Genomic DNA, 14,775 nt, shown 5'->3' on the forward strand with positions numbered 1-14,775 from the left:
AGGGGGGGGGGGGAGTACATGGAGGGATGTGTGGGTCAGGATGTGACCTAGTACAGCAAGCACAGAGGATCTCAGGAGTACATGGGGATGTGTGGGGTCAGGATGTGACCTAGTACAGCAGCACAGAGGATCTCAGGAGTACATGGGGGATGGGTGAGGTCAGGATGTGACCTAGTACAGCAGCACAGAGGATCTCAGGAGTACATGGGGGATGTGTGGGGTCAGGATGTGACCTAGTACAGCAGCACAGAGGATCTCAGAGTACATGGGGGATGTGTGGGGTCAGGATGTGACCTAGTACAGCAGCACAGAGGATCTCAGGAGTACATGGAGGATGTGTGGGGTCAGGATGTGACCTAGTACAGCAGCACAGAGGATCTCAGGAGTACATGGGGGATGTGTGGGTCAGGATGTGACCTAGTACAGCAGCACAGAGGATCTCAGGAGTACATGGGGGATGTGTGGGGTCAGGATGTGACCTAGTACAGCAGCACAGAGGATCTCAGGAGTACATGGGGATGTGTGGGGTCAGGATGTGACCTAGTACAGCAGCACAGAGGATCTCAGGAGTACATGGGGATGTGTGAGGTCAGGATGTGGACCTAGTACAGCAGCACAGAGGATCTCAGGAGTACATGGGGGATGTGTGGGGTCAGGATGTGACCTAGTACAGCAGCACAGAGGATCTCAGGAGTACATGGGGGATGTGTGGGGTCAGGATGTGACCTAGTACAGCAGCACAGAGGATCTCAGGAGTACATGGGGGATGTGAGGGTCAGGATGTGACCTAGTACAGCAGCACAGAGGATCTCAGGAGTACATGGGGGATGTGTGGGGTCAGGATGTGACCTAGTACAGCAGCACAGAGGATCTCAGGAGTACATGGGGGATGTGTGAGGTCAGGATGTGACCTAGTACAGCAGCACAGAGGATCTCAGGAGTACATGGGGGATGTGTGGGGTCAGGATGTGACCTAGTACAGCAGCACAGAGGATCTCAGGAGTACATGGGGGATGTGTGGGGTCAGGATGTGACCTAGTACAGCAGCACAGAGGATCTCAGGAGTACATGGGGGATGTGTGGGGTCAGGATGTGACCTAGTACAGCAGCACAGAGGATCTCAGGAGTACATGGAGGATGTGTGGGGTCAGGATGTGACCTAGTACAGCAGCACAGAGGATCTCAGGAGTACATGGGGGATGTGTGGAGGTCAGGATGTGACCTAGTACAGCAGCACAGAGGATCTCAGGAGTACATGGGGGATGTGTGGGGTCAGGATGTGACCTAGTACAGCAGCACAGAGGATCTCAGGAGTACATGGGGGATGTGTGGGGTCAGGATGTGACCTAGTACAGCAGCACAGAGGATCTCAGGAGTACATGGGGGATGTGTGGGGTCAGGATGTGACCTAGTACAGCAGCACAGAGGATCTCAGGAGTACATGGGGGATGTGTGAGGTCAGGATGTGACCTAGTACAGCAGCACAGAGGATCTCAGGAGTACATGGGGGATGTGTGAGGTCAGGATGTGACCTAGTACAGCAGCACAGAGGATCTCAGGAGTACATGGAGGATGTGTGGGGTCAGGATGTGACCTAGTACAGCAGCACAGAGGATCTCAGGAGTACATGGGGGATGTGTGGGGTCAGGATGTGACCTAGTACAGCAGCACAGAGGATCTCAGGAGTACATGGAGGATGTGTGGGGTCAGGATGTGACCTAGTACAGCAGCACAGAGGATCTCAGGAGTACATGGGGATGTGTGGGGTCAGGATGTGACCTAGTACAGCAGCACAGAGGATCTCAGGAGTACATGGGGGATGTGTGGGGTCAGGATGTGACCTAGTACAGCAGCACAGAGGATCTCAGGAGTACATGGGGGATGTGTGGGGTCAGGATGTGACCTAGTACAGCAGCACAGAGGATCTCAGGAGTACATGGGGGATGTGTGAGGTCAGGATGTGACCTAGTACAGCAGCACAGAGGATCTCAGGAGTACATGGGGGATGTGTGGGGTCAGGATGTGACCTAGTACAGCAGCACAGAGGATCTCAGGAGTACATGGGGGATGTGTGAGGTCAGGATGTGACCTAGTACAGCAGCACAGAGGATCTCAGGAGTACATGGGGGATGTGTGGGGTCAGGATGTGACCTAGTACAGCAGCACAGAGGATCTCAGAGTACATGGGGGATGTGTGAGGTCAGGATGTGACCTAGTACAGCAGCACAGAGGATCTCAGGAGTACATGGGGGATGTGTGAGGTCAGGATGTGACCTAGTACAGCAGCACAGAGGATCTCAGGAGTACATGGGGGATGTGTGAGGTCAGGATGTGACCTAGTACAGCAGCACAGAGGATCTCAGGAGTACATGGGGGATGTGTGAGGTCAGGATGTGACCTAGTACAGCAGCACAGAGGATCTCAGGAGTACATGGGGGATGTGTGAGGTCAGGATGTGACCTAGTACAGCAGCACAGAGGATCTCAGGAGTACATGGGGGATGTGTGAGGTCAGGATGTGACCTAGTACAGCAGCACAGAGGATCTCAGGAGTACATGGGGGATGTGTGAGGTCAGGATGTGACCTAGTACAGCAGCACAGAGGATCTCAGGAGTACATGGGGGATGTGTGAGGTCAGGATGTGACCTAGTACAGCAGCACAGAGGATCTCAGGAGTACATGGGGGATGTGTGAGGTCAGGATGTGACCTAGTACAGCAGCACAGAGGATCTCAGGAGTACATGGGGGATGTGTGAGGTCAGGATGTGACCTAGTACAGCAGCACAGAGGATCTCAGGAGTACATGGGGGATGTGTGGGGTCAGGATGTGACCTAGTACAGCAGCACAGAGGATCTCAGGAGTACATGGGGGATGTGTGGGGTCAGGATGTGACCTAGTACAGCAGCACAGAGGATCTCAGGAGTACATGGGGGATGTGTGAGGTCAGGATGTGACCTAGTACAGCAGCACAGAGGATCTCAGGAGTACATGGGGGATGGGTGAGGTCAGGATGTGACCTAGTACAGCAGCACAGAGGATCTCAGGAGTACATGGGGGATGTGTGGGGTCAGGATGTGACCTAGTACAGCAGCACAGAGGATCTCAGGAGTACATGGGGGATGTGTGGGGTCAGGATGTGACCTAGTACAGCAGCACAGAGGATCTCAGGAGTACATGGGGGATGTGTGGGGTCAGGATGTGACCTAGTACAGCAGCACAGAGGATCTCAGGAGTACATGGGGGATGTGTGAGGTCAGGATGTGACCTAGTACAGCAGCACAGAGGATCTCAGGAGTACATGGGGGATGTGTGGGGTCAGGATGTGACCTAGTACAGCAGCACAGAGGATCTCAGGAGTACATGGGGGATGTGTGGGGTCAGGATGTGACCTAGTACAGCAGCACAGAGGATCTCAGGAGTACATGGGGGATGTGTGAGGTCAGGATGTGACCTAGTACAGCAGCACAGAGGATCTCAGGAGTACATGGGGGATGTGTGGGGTCAGGATGTGACCTAGTACAGCAGCACAGAGGATCTCAGGAGTACATGGGGGATGTGTGAGGTCAGGATGTGACCTAGTACAGCAGCACAGAGGATCTCAGGAGTACATGGGGGATGTGTGGGGTCAGGATGTGACCTAGTACAGCAGCACAGAGGATCTCAGGAGTACATGGGGGATGTGTGAGGTCAGGATGTGACATAGTACAGCAGCACAGAGGATCTCAGGAGTACATGGAGGATGTGTGGGGTCAGGATGTGACCTAGTACAGCAGCACAGAGGATCTCAGGAGTACATGGGGGATGTGTGAGGTCAGGATGTGACCTAGTACAGCAGCACAGAGGATCTCAGGAGTACATGGGGGATGTGTGGGGTCAGGATGTGACCTAGTACAGCAGCACAGAGGATCTCAGGAGTACATGGGGGATGTGTGAGGTCAGGATGTGACATAGTACAGCAGCACAGAGGATCTCAGGAGTACATGGGGGATGTGTGGGGTCAGGATGTGACCTAGTACAGCAGCACAGAGGATCTCAGGAGTACATGGGGGATGTGTGGGGTCAGGATGTGACATAGTACAGCAGCACAGAGGATCTCAGGAGTACATGGGGGATGTGTGGGGTCAGGATGTGACATTGTACAGCAGCACAGAGGATTTCAGGAGTACATGGGGGATGTGTGAGGTCAGGATGTGACCTAGTACAGCAGCACAGAGGATCTCAGGAGTACATGGAGGATGTGTGGGGTCAGGATGTGACCTAGTACAGCAGCACAGAGGATCTCAGGAGTACATGGGGGATGTGTGGGGTCAGGATGTGACCTAGTACAGCAGCACAGAGGATCTCAGGAGTACATGGAGGATGTGTGGGGTCAGGATGTGACATAGTACAGCAGCACAGAGGATCTCAGGAGTACATGGAGGATGTGTGGGGTCAGGATGTGACCTAAGTACAGCAGCACAGAGGATCTCAGGAGTACATGGGGGATGTGTGAGGTCAGGATGTGACCTAGTACAGCAGCACAGAGGATCTCAGGAGTACATGGGGGATGTGTGGGGTCAGGATGTGACCTAGTACAGCAGCACAGAGGATCTCAGGAGTACATGGGGGATGTGTGAGGTCAGGATGTGACCTAGTACAGCAGCACAGAGGATCTCAGGAGTACATGGGGATGTGTGAGGTCAGGATGTGACCTAGTACAGCAGCACAGAGGATCTCAGGAGTACATGGGGGATGTGTGGGGTCAGGATGTGACCTAGTACAGCAGCACAGAGGATCTCAGGAGTACATGGGGGATGTGTGGGGTCAGGATGTGACCTAGTACAGCAGCACAGAGGATCTCAGGAGTACATGGGGGATGTGTGAGGTCAGGATGTGACCTAGTACAGCAGCACAGAGGATCTCAGGAGTACATGGGGGATGTGTGGGGTCAGGATGTGACCTAGTACAGCAGCACAGAGGATCTCAGGAGTACATGGGGGATGTGTGAGGTCAGGATGTGACCTAGTACAGCAGCACAGAGGATCTCAGGAGTACATGGGGGATGTGTGAGGTCAGGATGTGACCTAGTACAGCAGCACAGAGGATCTCAGGAGTACATGGGGGATGTGTGGGGTCAGGATGTGACCTAGTACAGCAGCACAGAGGATCTCAGGAGTACATGGGGGATGTGTGGGGTCAGGATGTGACCTAGTAGAGCAGCACAGAGGATCTCAGGAGTACATGGGGGATGTGTGGGGTCAGGATGTGACCTAGTACAGCAGCACAGAGGATCTCAGGAGTACATGGGGGATGTGTGAGGTCAGGATGTGACCTAGTACAGCAGCACAGAGGATCTCAGGAGTACATGGAGGATGTGTGGGGTCAGGATGTGACCTAGTACAGCAGCACAGAGGATCTCAGGAGTACATGGGGGATGTGTGAGGTCAGGATGTGACCTAGTACAGCAGCACAGAGGATCTCAGGAGTACATGGGGGATGTGTGGGGTCAGGATGTGACCTAGTACAGCAGCACAGAGGATCTCAGGAGTACATGGGGGATGTGTGAGGTCAGGAGGAATTGACCTAGTACAGCAGCACAGAGGATCTCAGGAGTACATGGGGGATGTGTGGGGTCAGGATGTGACCTAGTACAGCAGCACAGAGGATCTCAGGAGTACATGGGGGATGTGTGAGGTCAGGATGTGACCTAGTACAGCAGCACAGAGGATCTCAGGAGTACATGGGGGATGTGTGGGGTCAGGATGTGACCTAGTACAGCAGCACAGAGGATCTCAGGAGTACATGGGGGATGTGTGAGGTCAGGATGTGACCTAGTACAGCAGCACAGAGGATCTCAGGAGTACATGGGGGATGTGTGGGGTCAGGATGTGACCTAGTACAGCAGCACAGAGGATCTCAGGAGTACATGGGGGATGTGTGGGGTCAGGATGTGACCTAGTACAGCAGCACAGAGGATCTCAGGAGTACATGGGGGATGTGTGAGGTCAGGATGTGACCTAGTACAGCAGCACAGAGGATCTCAGGAGTACATGGGGGATGTGTGGGGTCAGGATGTGACCTAGTACAGCAGCACAGAGGATCTCAGGAGTACATGGGGGATGTGTGAGGTCAGGATGTGACCTAGTACAGCAGCACAGAGGATCTCAGGAGTACATGGGGGATGTGTGAGGTCAGGATGTGACATAGTACAGCAGCACAGAGGATCTCAGGAGTACATGGGGGATGTGTGAGGTCAGGATGTGACCTAGTACAGCAGCACAGAGGATCTCAGGAGTACATGGGGGATGTGTGAGGTCAGGATGTGACCTAGTACAGCAGCACAGAGGATCTCAGGAGTACATGGGGGATGTGTGAGGTCAGGATGTGACCTAGTACAGCAGCACAGAGGATCTCAGGAGTACATGGGGGATGTGTGGGGTCAGGATGTGACCTAGTACAGCAGCACAGAGGATCTCAGGAGTACATGGGGGATGTGTGGGGTCAGGATGTGACATAGTACAGCAGCACAGAGGATCTCAGGAGTACATGGGGGATGTGTGAGGTCAGGATGTGACCTAGTACAGCAGCACAGAGGATCTCAGGAGTACATGGGGGATGTGTGAGGTCAGGATGTGACCTAGTACAGCAGCACAGAGGATCTCAGGAGTACATGGGGGATGTGTGAGGTCAGGATGTGACCTAGTACAGCAGCACAGAGGATCTCAGGAGTACATGGGGGATGTGTGGGGTCAGGATGTGACATAGTACAGCAGCACAGAGGATCTCAGGAGTACATGGGGGATGTGTGAGGTCAGGATGTGACCTAGTACAGCAGCACAGAGGATCTCAGGAGTACATGGGGGATGTGTGGGGTCAGGATGTGACCTAGTACAGCAGCACAGAGGATCTCAGGAGTACATGGGGGATGTGTGAGGTCAGGATGTGACCTAGTACAGCAGCACAGAGGATCTCAGGAGTACATGGGGATGTGTGAGGTCAGGATGTGACCTAGTACAGCAGCACAGAGGATCTCAGGAGTACATGGGGGATGTGTGAGGTCAGGATGTGACCTAGTACAGCAGCACAGAGGATCTCAGGAGTACATGGGGGATTGGTGTGGGGGTCGGATGTGACCTAGTACAGCAGCACAGAGGATCTCAGGAGTACATGGGGGATGTGTGAGGTCAGGATGTGACCTAGTACAGCAGCACAGAGGATCTCAGGAGTACATGGGGGATGTGTGAGGTCAGGATGTGACCTAGTACAGCAGCACAGAGGATCTCAGGAGTACATGGGGGATGTGTGAGGTCAGGATGTGACCTAGTACAGCAGCACAGAGGATCTCAGGAGTACATGGGGGATGTGTGAGGTCAGGATGTGACCTAGTACAGCAGCACAGAGGATCTCAGGAGTACATGGGGGATGTGTGAGGTCAGGATGTGACCTAGTACAGCAGCACAGAGGATCTCAGGAGTACATGGGGGATGTGTGAGGTCAGGATGTGACCTAGTACAGCAGCACAGAGGATCTCAGGAGTACATGGGGGATGTGTGAGGTCAGGATGTGACCTAGTACAGCAGCACAGAGGATCTCAGGAGTACATGGGGGATGTGTGAGGTCAGGATGTGACCTAGTACAGCAGCACAGAGGATCTCAGGAGTACATGGGGGATGTGTGGGGTCAGGATGTGACCTAGTACAGCAGCACAGAGGATCTCAGGAGTACATGGGGGATGTGTGAGGTCAGGATGTGACCTAGTACAGCAGCACAGAGGATCTCAGGAGTACATGGGGGATGTGTGGGGTCAGGATGTGACCTAGTACAGCAGCACAGAGGATCTCAGGAGTACATGGGGGATGTGTGGGGTCAGGATGTGACCTAGTACAGCAGCACAGAGGATCTCAGGAGTACATGGGGGATGTGTGAGGTCAGGATGTGACATAGTACAGCAGCACAGAGGATCTCAGGAGTACATGGGGGATGTGTGGGGTCAGGATGTGACATAGTACAGCAGCACAGAGGATCTCAGGAGTACATGGGGCATGTGTGGGGTCAGGATGTGACCTAGTACAGCAGCATAGAGGATCTCAGGAGTACATGGGGGATGTGTGGGGTCAGGATGTCACCTAGTACAGCAGCACAGAGGATCTCAGGAGTACATGGGGGATGTGTGGGGTCAGGATGTGACCTAGTACAGCAGCACAGAGGATCTCAGGAGTACATGGGGGATGTGTGAGGTCAGGATGTGACATAGTACAGCAGCGCAGAGGATCTCAGGAGTACATGGTGGATGTGTGGGGTCAGGATGTCACCTAGTACAGCAGCACAGAGGATCTCAGGAGTACATGGGGATGTGTGAGGTCAGGATGTGACCTAGTACAGCAGCACAGAGGATCTCAGGAGTACATGGGGGATGTGTGAGGTCAGGATGTGACCTAGTACAGCAGCACAGAGGATCTCAGGAGTACATGGGGGATGTGTGGGGTCAGGATGTGACCTAGTACAGCAGCACAGAGGATCTCAGGAGTACATGGGGGATGTGTGAGGTCAGGATGTGACATAGTACAGCAGCACAGAGGATCTCAGGAGTACATGGGGGATGTGTGGGGTCAGGATGTGACCTAGTACAGCAGCACAGAGGATCTCAGGAGTACATGGGGGATGTGTGAGGTCAGGATGTGACCTAGTACAGCAGCACAGAGGATCTCAGGAGTACATGGGGGATGTGTGGGGTCAGGATGTGACATAGTACAGCAGCACAGAGGATCTCAGGAGTACATGGGGGATGTGTGGGGTCAGGATGTGACATAGTACAGCAGCACAGAGGATCTCAGGAGTACATGGGGGATGTGTGAGGTCAGGATGTGACCTAGTACAGCAGCACAGAGGATCTCAGGAGTACATGGGGGATGTGTGAGGTCAGGATGTGACCTAGTACAGCAGCACAGAGGATCTCAGGAGTACATGGGGGATGTGTGGGGTCAGGATGGGTGTGACATGGCACAGCAGCACAGAGGATTTCAGTGTCCCCTCTCCGCAGATGTGGACGATGTGACCCGCCAGGTGGAGGAGTTCGAGCTGCGGAAGGCGGAAGCGCGGGCGGTGACCGGGGTTTTGGCTTCGCACCCGAACAGCACAGACGTTCACATTATAAACATGTCGCTGACGTTCCACGGTCAGGAGCTGCTGACTGACACCACGCTGGAGCTGAACTCCGGCCGCAGATATGGCCTCATCGGCCTCAACGGGACAGGTGAGCGGAGGCCGCTGTGCCTCCTCCAGACCCGACCCCTCTGCCCGCTCTGCGCCGGTGTGCTGGTCGGGGGGCTGCCCGCTCTGCGCCCCTGTGCTGGTCGGGGGGCTGCCCGCTCTGCGCCCCTGTGCTGGTCGGAGGCTGCCCGCTCTGCGCCGCAGGGGGCTGCCCGCTCTGCGCCCGTGTGCTGGTCGGGGGGGCTGCCCGCTCTGCGCCCGTGTGCTGGTCGGGGGGCTGCCTGCTCTGCACCCCTGTGCTGGTCGGGGGGCTGCCCGCTCTGCGCCCCTGTGCTGGTCGGGGGGCTGCCCGCTCTGCGCCCCTGTGCTGGTCGGGGGGCTGCGCGCTCTGTGACCCTCGCCGCTTTTTCTCCCCAGGGAAGTCTATGCTTCTGTCGGCTGTGGGGAAGCGCGAGGTGCCGATCCCGGAGCACATCGACATCTACCACCTGACCCGAGAGATGCCCCCGAGCGAGAAGACGGCTCTGCAGTGTGTGATGGAGGTGGACCAGGAGCGCACCATGCTGGAGAAGGAGGCCGAGCGGCTGGCACATGAGGATGGTAAGCTGCTCACCTCCCCTGGCCCGCCTCTGGTCCCCCCCCCCTCCCCTCCCCGGGCCTGCCTCCCCGTGCCCACCTCTGGCCCCTCCTCCCTCCCCGGGCCTGCCTCTGGGCTCCCGCCTCTGGTCCCCCGCCCCCTCCCCTGGCCCGCCTCTGATCCCCCCCCCTCCCCTCCCCGGGCCTGCCTCCCCGTGCCCGCCTCTGGCCCCTCCTCCCTCCCCGGGCCTGCCTCTCGTTCCCCTCACCCCTCCCCGGGTCTGCCTCTGGCCCCTCCTCCCTCCCCGTGCCCGCCTCTGGTCTCCCCCCCTCCCCGGGCCTGCCTCCCCGTGCCCGCCTCTGGCCCCTCCTCCCTCCCCGTGCCCGCCTCTGGTTCCCCCCCCCCCCCTCCCCGGGCCTGCCTCCCCGTGCCCGCCTCTGGTTCCCCCCCTCCCCGGGCCTGCCTCCCCGTGCCCGCCTCTGGCCCCTCCTCCCTCCCCGGGCCTGCCTCTGGTTCCCCCCCCCCCCCTCCCCGGGCTGCCTCCCCGTGCCCGCCTCTGGTCCCCCCCCCCCCCTCCCGGGCCTGCCTCTGGTTCCCCCCCCCTCCCCGGGCCTGCCTCCCCGTGCCCGCCTCTGGTCCCCCCCCCCCTCCCCGGGCCTGCCTCTGGTTCCCCCCCCCCCTCCCCGGGCCTGCCTCCCCGTGCCCGCCTCTGGTCCCCCCCCCCTCCCCGGGCCTGCCTCTGGTTCCCCCCCCCTCCCCGGGCCTCCCTCCCCGTGCCCGCCTCTGGCCCCTCCTCCCTCCCCGTGCCTGCCTCTGGCCCCTCCTCCCTCCCCGGGCCTGCCTCTGGTTCCCCCCCCCTCCCCGGGCCTCCCTCCCCGTGCCCGCCTCTGGCCCCTCCTCCCTCCCCGTGCCCGCCTCTGGCCCCTCCTCCTTCCCCGGGCCTGCCTCTGGGCTCCCGCCTCTGGCCCCTCCTCCTTCCCCGGTCCTGCCTCTGGCCCCTCCTCCCTCCCCGTGCCCGCCTCTGGCCCCTCCTCCTTCCCCGGGCCTGCCTCTGGGCTCCCGCCTCTGGCCCCTCCTCCTTCCCCGGTCCTGCCTCTGGGCTCCCGCCTCTGGCCCCTCCTCCCTCCCCGGGCCTGCCTCTGGCCCCTCCTCCCTCCCCGTGCCCGCCTCTGGCCCCTCCTCCTTCCCCGGGCCTGCCTCTGGGCTCCCGCCTCTGGCCCCTCCTCCTTCCCCGGTCCTGCCTCTGGGCTCCCGCCTCTGGCCCCTCCTCCCTCCCCGGGCCTGCCTCTGGCCCCTCCTCCCTCCCCGTGCCCGCCTCTGGGCTCCCGCCTCTGGCCCCTCCTCCCTCCCCGGGCCCGCCTCTGGCCCCTCCTCCTTCCCCGGGCCTGCCTCTGGGCTCCCGCCTCTGGCCCCTCCTCCTTCCCCGGTCCTGCCTCTGGGCTCCCGCCTCTGGCCCCTCCTCCCTCCCCGGGCCTGCCTCTGGCCCCTCCTCCCTCCCCGTGCCCGCCTCTGGCCCCTCCTCCTTCCCCGGGCCTGCCTCTGGGCTCCCGCCTCTGGCCCCTCCTCCTTCCCCGGTCCTGCCTCTGGGCTCCCGCCTCTGGCCCCTCCCTCCCTCCCCGGGCCTGCCTCTGGCCCCTCCTCCCTCCCCGTGCCCGCCTCTGGGCTCCCGCCTCTGGCCCCTCCTCCCTCCCCGGGCCCGCCTCTGGCCCCTCCTCCTTCCCCGGGCCTGCCTCTGGGCTCCCGCCTCTGGCCCCTCCTCCTTCCCCGGTCCTGCCTCTGGGCTCCCGCCTCTGGCCCCTCCTCCCTCCCCGGGCCTGCCTCTGGCCCCTCCTCCCTCCCCGTGCCCGCCTCTGGCCCCTCCTCCTTCCCCGGGCCTGCCTCTGGGCTCCCGCCTCTGGCCCCTCTTCCTTCCCCGGTCCTGCCTCTGGGCTCCCGCCTCTGGCCCCTCCTCCCTCCCCGTGCCCGCCTCTGGCCCCTCCTCCTTCCCCGGGCCTGCCTCTGGGCTCCCGCCTCTGGCCCCTCCTCCCTCCCCGTGCCCGCCTCTGGCCCCTCCTCCTTCCCCGGTCCTGCCTCTGGGCTCCCGCCTCTGGCCCCTCCTCCCTCCCCGGGCCTGCCTCTGGCCCCTCCTCCCTCCCCGTGCCCGCCTCTGGCCCCTCCTCCTTCCCCGGGCCTGCCTCTGGGCTCCCGCCTCTGGCCCCTCCTCCTTCCCCGGTCCTGCCTCTGGGCTCCCGCCTCTGGCCCCTCCTCCCTCCCCGGGCCTGCCTCTGGCCCCTCCTCCCTCCCCGTGCCCGCCTCTGGGCTCCCGCCTCTGGCCCCTCCTCCCTCCCCGGGCCCGCCTCTGGCCCCTCCTCCTTCCCCGGGCCCGCCTCTGGCCCCTCCTCCTTCCCCGGGCCTGCCTCTGGGCTCCCGCCTCTGGCCCCTCCTCCTTCCCCGGTCCTGCCTCTGGGCTCCCGCCTCTGGCCCCTCCTCCCTCCCCGGGCCTGCCTCTGGCCCCTCCTCCCTCCCCGTGCCCGCCTCTGGCCCCTCCTCCTTCCCCGGGCCTGCCTCTGGGCTCCCGCCTCTGGCCCCTCTTCCTTCCCCGGTCCTGCCTCTGGGCTCCCGCCTCTGGCCCCTCCTCCCTCCCCGTGCCCGCCTCTGGCCCCTCCTCCTTCCCTGGGCCTGCCTCTGGGCTCCCGCCTCTGGCCCCTCCTCCTTCCCCGGTCCTGCCTCTGGGCTCCCGCATCTGGCCCCTCCTCCCTCCCCGGGCTCCCGCCTCTGGCCCCTCCTCCCTCCCCGTGCCCGCCTCTGGCCCCTCCTCCTTCCCCGGGCCTGCCTCTGGGCTCCCGCCTCTGGCCCCTCCTCCTTCCCCGGTCCTGCCTCTGGGCTCCCGCCTCTGGCCCCTCCTCCCTCCCGGGCTCCCGCCTCTGTGCCCCCTGATCTCTCTTTCTCCTGGCAGCGGAGTGTGAGAAGCTCCTGGAGCTGTATGAGCGTCTGGAGGAGCTCGACGCCGCCAAAGCTGAAGTGCGAGCGTCTCGGATCCTGCACGGACTCGGCTTCACCCCGGCCATGCAGCGCAAGAAGCTGAAGGATTTCAGTGGAGGCTGGAGGATGCGCGTGGCCCTGGCCAGGTAAGGCCTCAGGCGGGGAGGAGGAGGCTGCCGGCTAAGGCCTCAGGTGGGGAGGAGGAGGCGGCTGCCGGCTGATGCCTCAGGCGGGGAGGAGGAGGCTGCCGGCTGATGCCTCAGGTGGGGAGGAGGAGGCGGCTGCCGGCTGATGCCTCAGGCGGGGAGGAGGAGGCTGCCGGCTGATGCCTCAGGCGGGAAGGAGGGGGCTGCCGGCTGATGCCTCAGGCGGGGAGGAGGGGGCTGCCGGCTGATGCCTCAGGCGGGGAGGAGGAGGCTGCCGGTTGATGCCTCAGGCGGGGAGGAGGAGGCTGCCGGTTGATGCCTCAGGCGGGGAGGAGGAGGCTGCCGGTTAATGCCTCAGGCGGGGAGGAGGAGGCTGCCGGTTAATGCCTCAGGCGGGGAGGAGGGGGCTGCCGGCTGATGCCTCAGGCGGGGAGGAGGAGGCTGCCGGTTAATGCCTCAGGCGGGGAGGAGGAGGCTGCCGGTTAATGCCTCAGGCGGGGAGGAGGGGGCTGCCGGCTGATGCCTCAGGCGGGGAGGAGGAGGCTGCCGGTTAATGCCTCAGGCGGGGAGGAGGAGGCTGCCGGTTAATGCCTCAGGCGGGGAGGAGGAGGCTGCCGGTTAGTGCCTCAGGTGGGGAGGAGGAGGCTGCCGGTTAATGCCTCAGGCGGGGAGGAGGGGGCTGCCGGCTGATGCCTCAGGCGGGGAGGAGGAGGCTGCCGGTTAATGCCTCAGGCGGGGAGGAGGAGGCTGCCGGTTAATGCCTCAGGCGGGGAGGAGGAGGCTGCCGGTTAGTGCCTCAGGTGGGGAGGAGGGGGTGTGGGGGTCGTGATGACATTCCACTCGTCCTCCAGTCACTCCAAATTCAAACTATGAGCATGGGTCAACCATTCAAAGAATGAGTCAGACAACAAGCTGGTTCAAGCTCAGAGCATGCTCAGAAGACTACTACAGTCAACGTCCTCAGCAATGTTCTGTGTTTATTCCTACATACACAAACCTAAATACACTACATAATGGGGAGGGGATAGGGGTTGTCCGGGGTGGGGTAAGCCATGAAAGTCCAGTGTCTGGCCACTCCTGATTGGTCCACATCTCCTTATCTCAGTCTCTGGGCAGATATTGCAGCCCTCAGCTTATAATCTTGTTTCGTTTCTCTGAAATAAATCTTGGCAACACTGGAACTGTCTTAGTTTAAGTTTCGATTTGAGTAATATGTAGCAAGGAAAGCTTATTGTTATAAGACACAAAATGGTGGTTAGTACATTAGCAAAAAAGCGTATAAAAGTTACAAAAGTATAAAAGTTACAAAAATATATATATATTCTCTTTTACCCCGACATTCCCCCCTAAACACTAAGCTTTCCTTTGCTTCGGGGCCTTTGAGACTGTCCATGTGTGGGGAGAGGGGAGGTGGATTTCTTCACCCAATCATCTTAGAAGCTGCCCCCTTATGGGACGCCCCCAGACAATCGAGCCCTATCCTGGGTGACACATGGAGTTCTCCCAACTGTCCCTAAACTAGATCTCTCAATTGGACTTTGTCATGGGGGGGCTGGTCAGGCTTGTTCAAAGGAGTGTATTTCTCCATATCTTCTCTTGATTCAGAAAGGTCCCGGAGGTTGGGACAGCTTTGGTTATAGCTTTCCTGTATAAGGGGACTATGCAGCACAGGACCACCAGGCCCAATACTAGTAGACCTCCCATTACTAGACAAACTTGTTGGAGGAATCCCTTGAGCGCTCCCAACCAACCTGAGAAGAAGGAGGTATCTACCCCTGTGTGGTAGCTGTCCACCCTGGGACAGACAGTAAGCATATGGAAAGGATATAGAAGAAGGTAGTCATCTTTTATAGACTCGTTCTGTCTCTCTTGCAGTGGGAGGCGTGAATCCAGGTGCTCTT

The 14,775-nt window shown here is 59.9% G+C and overlaps 1 protein-coding gene across 1 annotated transcript in view; it reads left to right on the forward strand.

Moving 5' to 3' along the window:
• ABCF2 (ATP binding cassette subfamily F member 2) overlaps positions 1 to 14,775 on the forward strand; it is a 33,197-nt gene that overhangs the window by 3,294 nt on the left and 15,128 nt on the right. The window contains 3 exon segments of the mRNA XM_073676453.1: positions 9,021 to 9,233; positions 9,608 to 9,790; positions 12,703 to 12,874. Of these exon segments, the coding sequence (XP_073532554.1) occupies positions 9,021 to 9,233; positions 9,608 to 9,790; positions 12,703 to 12,874 (568 nt within the window).

This window comes from Phyllobates terribilis, unplaced genomic scaffold (assembly GCF_046119375.1).
Source record: "Phyllobates terribilis strain yellow unplaced genomic scaffold, ASM4611937v1 Scaffold_4__5_contigs__length_816908805, whole genome shotgun sequence".
NCBI classification, from domain to species: Eukaryota; Metazoa; Chordata; class Amphibia; order Anura; family Dendrobatidae; genus Phyllobates; species Phyllobates terribilis.